This window comes from Megascapheus bottae, chromosome 2 (genome assembly GCF_031878675.1).
Source record: "Megascapheus bottae isolate mThoBot1 chromosome 2, mThoBot2.hap1, whole genome shotgun sequence".
Lineage (NCBI taxonomy): Eukaryota > Metazoa > Chordata > Mammalia > Rodentia > Geomyidae > Megascapheus > Megascapheus bottae.
In genome coordinates, this window is record NC_143510.1 from 93,775,721 (window position 1) to 93,781,960 (window position 6,240).

The 6,240-nt window shown below is 62.2% G+C and overlaps 1 protein-coding gene across 1 annotated transcript; it reads right to left on the reverse strand.

Annotated features, from left to right (window-relative positions):
- Positions 1–468: 468 nt before the first annotated feature.
- Positions 469–4,162, reverse strand: Rtl6 (retrotransposon Gag like 6). The gene has a single exon (XM_090328871.1). The coding sequence runs from the start codon at positions 4,135–4,137 to the stop codon at positions 3,385–3,387; it is 753 nt and encodes a 250-aa protein (XP_090184997.1). The 5' UTR covers positions 4,138–4,162; the 3' UTR covers positions 469–3,384.
- Positions 4,163–6,240: the final 2,078 nt, after the last annotated feature.

Below are 6,240 nucleotides of genomic sequence, written 5' to 3' on the forward strand. Positions count from 1 at the left end.
TTTTAATAATGCTTGAAGACTTCTGATACCACAAGTACAGATAAACGCCTGCGTACACAAAACCAGGCCGGGGTTCTCAGTACTTGTAACAGTGCATGCGATCCAGGACCCAGCTTGTTCATATATGCAAAGCAACGAAGGACCACCGGGGACTTCCTGTGCGTCAGGCTTGCTTACAGATGCAAAGCATACAGCCAAATCAATAGGCAAAATAACACCTGGCCTGCTTATCCTTGCTACCCAGGAAGTTTAGTGAGATGCAAGGATCACAGCCCAAACAGATCTGAGAGCCCGTCTCAACAGATAAAAAGCTGGGTGTGGTGGCATGTTCCTGTCATCTCAGCAATGGTGGAAAGCAGAACGCAGAAGTCCAGGCATCTGCCTGGGAAAAAAGCAAGACCCTATCTCAAAATAACCATTTTAAAAAGGGAGCTGGAAGTGTGATTATTCCACTGCAGAGCATCAAATCCCAGAACCAGAAATAAAGACCAAATAAGCCTGCCTGCTTCCCACGGCCACTAGTGGACCTGGGCTCACAGAGACGTCAAGGTTTCACTAAGCTAAAAGCGCACAGTGAGACGTGGCAATGCTTCAGCAGGTGGACACCGCCAGGTCAGTGTGTTTCACGAGCTCAGTCAGCAGGCAAGGGAGAATCCACAGAAGAGGAAAGACGAACGAAAGCTCAGTGCCAGCTTCCACCACCAAATTAACAAATAGCCCAGAGACACAAATACCCAGGGGTGGGCACAGAAGTTTGTGGAAGCCATTTAGTCCGCAGGCCGCAAGGAGCTGGCAGGTCTCGTGTTCTGCAGCTGGACGGTCTGCCTCTGGGATGGAGGCCAGGAGCGACACCGTGGCTTTCTGCTCCGAGCATCACTGATGGCCGCCTCATGAGCCACGTGTCTGGAGCCAACATGGAAAGGGGAACCCGGTGGCTTTGGGCCCTCCCGTGGGGAGTCCTCATGCCACCGAGTGAGGGTCAGGCCCACTACACCCAACACGAGGCCTGCCACGGCCACCGCAACAGCAGACAGGCCGGGATGGGCATGTGGCCGGGCGGCCTGCAAACTTCAAGCCCACTTGGGCTCTGCGGATGTGTCATGGTTGTAGAAGTCACCAGAATGCTTCAGGTCATGATGCTGTACACCGCCATTATGCCTGGCAGTGCCACAGGCTGACTTACCAGAGAGGGAGGATCACAGACCCAGCTGCACGACCTGCCACTGCCCCATCCTCACTGTCCTCTCCACACAGAACGAGTGGAAACCCTCAGTGTGTACAAAGCCTCTCCACCCGCTCCCCACTCTCTGCAGGTCCCCCGTCCCTGCTGGGATCCCACTCTCTGCAGGTTCCCCTGGGCTGTGTAGGCCTCAGGCCAGCTTCACGTGGAGACTGTCTCCCAGGTCAGCCCCTCCAACAAAGGCTTCTGATTCTGAGGTGCCAGGAGTCTGGGGCCCTGGGCCCTCTCCCCCTCCCCAGGCTCCAGACCCAGCACAGAACGCCAGCACAAGGCACAACACTAAGCACCAGGAAGCAAGATACAATCCCATCACCAATCCCAGCCAGCCAGTGGCTCACACAGGGCAGACAACCCAGACACAAAGGGCCTGGCCAGGGAGGCAGTCAGGAATCTAATGCCAACAGCACCCTACAGAGCGGGTAGACAGCCTGAGAGCATGCAGAGGCCCCAGCTTGCATGTGGGGCTCTTCCCCTGGCCTGGCTGAGCAGGTAGAAACCTCCCCGGTCTGTGGATTGCAGGTTCAGGACCTGCCAGGACAGCTGAGGGAGACAGAAGAGACAGGCACACTCCCATCCAGGCCCCACCGGGAAGCCCAGCACCACGGCCAGCGGAGCAGCCTGGGCTGACCCAGAGACCTGAGGCCTGTGTCCAGACCATGGTGCAGCAGGGCAACCGGCTTAAATGAATTTAAAATGTATGGGTGCTGTGGCCTGCGAACCCCTTTCCCTACACAGCAAAGAGAGCTTCAGAGCCGCAGCCTCTTCCCCGCCAAGGGACGACCCTAGGAGACAGGGAGGGCCCCGGGAGCTCAGGTCTAGTTCCCCAGTCACAGCCATCTTTGGGTGGGCACAAAGCGGTGCCCCTGCTCAAGCCAGGACCACACAGACAAGGGCAGAACCGAGAGATGCCCAGGTGACCATGTACCCACGGTCCATTTGGCACTTAAGTACAGCAGGGCACACAGTCCACAGGGCCAAAGTCCTAGAATATGAGGTCTTGGTCATCTGCTGTGAAGAAATCATGGAGGTCCACCCTCACGGCCCAGCTCTGGACCTCAGCACAGGGGGACCTGCCAGCTCTGCATCCTCCCGACCAGGCTGCACAGTCCACAGCTCTTTGCCTTTACAAAGGCCATCCAGACCTACTGGCCTCCCCACCTCTCAGAGGAGCCGGCCTCCTGAGATGATAATCCCTTGCTCCTGGACAAAAGCTGGACATGGTAGCCAAGCTGGGGGAGGGCCCAAAGCAGGCATCTTTGGAGACTATGAGATGGCGAGAGAGGCTGAAAGGCCAGGACGAAGACCACACAGATGGACAGGGAAGGGTCTGGAACCAGAGCAGGTCCATCACAGCAACCTGGACCTGAGCCACATGCAAACTCTCCACCAGAGATCCTGGGCAGCACCGGGGTCACGAGCGCCCTGCCCCAGCCTGTCATCACACACAGGCCCCGATGTCACAAATGAGTCGCTGGCAGCCTGACAGAACTGCCACAGCACAGGTAAGCTCCGATGTCCCCAGCTCGTGGCCCTGTAAGAAGGTGGTGGCATGTAGGAAGGGGGACTGGGGGACAGAGGGAAGCCATCCCACCATCCCCAGATGCTGCACCCCTCAGTGGCAGGCTCACTTGGTCACCAAGAACAAGAATAAGGCTCCCTGGTGCCCGGCCCCTGGCAAGGCCGGTGCGTGCAGGAGGGTTCAGATACACGTCAGGGACCAGCCTGGTCTCCTTGTGCCTAGAGGACATTGGCAGGAACAGGGCAGCTGCACAGGGCACTTGCAGAGTGCAAAGCGGAGTAGCGAGTAGCCAGGATAGAAGGCTGGGGTCGCAAGGTCCCCAGGCATGCTAAGTGTGGGGGGGAAGGGACCAGCGAGGTGGCCAACAAGAGGAAGGCATGCACTGCCCTGCGGGGACCCAGCCAGTGGGGACAGGAAGCGCACAGAGACGGGCAGTGGGTGGTGGTGGTGGTGGGGAGCCCACAGGGTGGCAGGAAAACCGCCTACAACTAGCCAAGGCAGAGGGAAGTCTTCGAACAGGCGAGGCCACGGGGCGAGGCCATGGGTGGGCGGGCGGTCCGGTTCTTCTCTGCGGCAGTCAGGGCCACCTGGGTCGGCTGAGGTGCGACCGGCTGGGAGTGGAGCCCTAAAGATTCCGTGCTCGGGCGGGCAGGGCCGGGGCTGGACGGGTCCCATCGGAGGCTGGATGGACCGGGCAGGGCCCCGCCACGGCCTCGGGCGGGCGGCTGAGCCCCGGGCGCTCACGCGCGGCCTGGCTGGAGGCGGCGGCCCGGCTGGAGGCGGCGGCGCGGTTGGAGGCCGCCGTCTTCCGGATCTGGGCGCGCCGCGCGTGCCGCAGCGGGCTCTTGTAGGTTCTGCGCAGCTCGGCCAGGAAGCCCTGGTAGTCGGTGCGCAGCGGGCTGCCGGGCTGCATGTGCGGGATGGCCCAGCGCTCCGCCTCGCCGGTGAGCCGGGACACCAGGAAGGCCACCCGCTCGGCCTCGCCCGGGAAGCGGGAGGCCTGGAAGATCATGAAGCGGTCCATCTGCATCAGGAACCCCGCCAGCTGGCCGGGGTCCCCCGAGAAGGGCTCGGGCAGGGAGGTGGGCGGCGTGGTGGCGGGGCGCGCGCCGGCCGAGGCGATGGCGGAGACGGGCGGCGTGATCTGCAGGGCGCCGGGGATGCGGGCGCGGGTGCGCAGCAGGGTCAGCTCGGCCGTCACGCTCTCCAGCATGTGCGTGAGGTTCGCCTTCTCCGCGCGCAGCGTGGAGGCCTCGCGCCGCAGCGCCGAGTTGGTGAGGCGCAGCGAGGTCAGCGTGTCCAGCACGGGGCCCGCCGGCGTGGCCGGGGCGCCCGCCGGGCCCGGGCCCTCCGCCTGGGCCGTCTGCGGCTGCACCATGCCGGCCGGCCGGGGCGCGGGCCCCGAGGCCTCGGACGCGGGGGCGGGGCGCGCCCGGCGGCGGGCGGGCCGGCGGCGCAGCGCGGTGGGCCCGGCTCCTCCGCAGGCCTCGCCGGCGGCCCGCGGCCACCGGTCCCGGCCCCGGGGCCTGGGAGACGGTTTCAGGCGGACAGGCGGGGGCGGCGCCCGCACCCAGCCGGGGGAGAACAAAGGCGGCGCACCTGCCCCGGCGGCGGCGGGGCGGCCGTGGCCGGCGGGCGCGCGGGGCGGCGGGCGCGTACCTGGCTCTCCGCCGCCTCCTCCGCCGCTCGGCCCGCGCACCGCACGGCCGGGCCGAGGCGCCCCCGCGGTGGCGGCCCGCGGGAGCCGCTTCCGGTCAGCCTGCAGCAGGTGCGGCGGGGCGGGGCAGGCGGAGCACCGCGGTCACGGCTGCCCGGCCTCGGTGCGGGCGGGGTCGGCGCGGTGCCGGCAGGGCGGCGGGGCCTCGGGACCGCGCGGGCCGAGCCGGTTACCATGGAGACCGCCCGGGTTCCCGGGCTGCGCGACGTTCCAGGCCCGGCCCCCGGAAGTGGCGATGAGGACCCGCCTCCGGGCCGCGGCCGCTTGACCTCCGCAGCAGCCAATCCGCGACGAGCAGCCCATCCACGGGCAGCCAATCCGCGACGAGCAGCCGATCCACGGGCCGCCCACCCGTTGATGAGCAGCCAATCGACGACCAGCCGCGTGGTCCTCGCCGCTTTCTTTGCCTGGGGCGGCCTGGGTTCTGTGGACGCGTCCAGGGGGCTCGCGGAGGCTTTCGCGGGCGTGGCGCTTATTTATTTATTTTCAGTGAAGCTGCCTTTTCTTGTTGCATCTGGAATGCCGCGTACATCCGTGATAACAATCCCGAAGTCTTCGAAGGACGATTGGAGGCGTTTGACTCGGGGAACGTCCATGTTTAGGAATTCTGTGTTTATTTGAGGCACGAGCTACTGCGGCAGCAGCGCCCGGTCGCTTCCCGGTCCCGCTGCACAAGAGGCGGCCTTGGCCTCGGGACCTGCATTGAGTTCGCATGCCCGCTGCTCCGCCGGGGTCTGGGGGTGCACACGGCTTACTCAGCCATGGCCCTTTCGGTAGTTCTCAGAACCACACTTGGCGGTTTTTCCCAGCCTGTTCCCCCGCAAGCTGTCAGCCCGAAGCACCTTAGCTATCTGGGCGTTCCAGAGCGGCGGGCCAGCGCGTCTGCAGAGAAGATGCTCCATGAAGCCTTTCCGAGCGCAGTCCGCAGGGCCCGGGCGCTGCCGCAGCTTCCCCGGGGCAGCCTCCTCACCGCGCAGGCCGGCCTAGGATGGAGGCAGACGTGGGTGTAGCCAGAGCACACTGTATTCCACGGTGCTTCTGTGTCCAGCTGGGGACACAGAGCCCGAGGCACCAGGGGAAGAACGAGAAGAGCTCCCAGGCCAGATGGCAGCAGAAATTAGGTTACCCTTGACCGAGATCACCAACTTTAGAAGCAGAAATCGGGAGCCAGGTACTGGTGGTTCATGCCCATAAGCCTAGCTACTCAGGAGGCTGAGATTTGATGATCATAGGTTGAAGCCGGCCCAGGCAGGAAAGTCTGTGTGACTCATCTCCAAGTAACCAGCAAAAAAATGCCAGAAGTGGAGCTGTGGTTCAGGTGGTAAAGAGCCAACCTTGAATTAAGCAGCTCAGAGACAATACCCAGGCCAAGTTTGAGCCACACACACACACACACACACACACACTGAGATTGGCTTGGAGGACCAGGAGTGTAGCCTAGTAGTAGAGCGCTATATCAATAGATAACTTGCCTAGCAAGACCCTGAGCTCCATCCCCAGTCGGGCCAATCAATCAATACAAATAAAAACAGAATTTTTAAAAATGTACATAATCCAAGTTGAATGTCTCTAAGTTCTGCCCTCTTACTTGCACTCTGGGTAATAATGTTCTTTGATGAATAAACAAAAATTCATCTCCCTCAAAATGTTTGTTATTCTTTTGAAATAGTTCATCCACTTCAGACCCTTGAAAATAGTAGACCTTCTTCATTTCCTACCACCACTGTGCAAAATATAAATTTTTCTAATTAAAACTAGAAATCA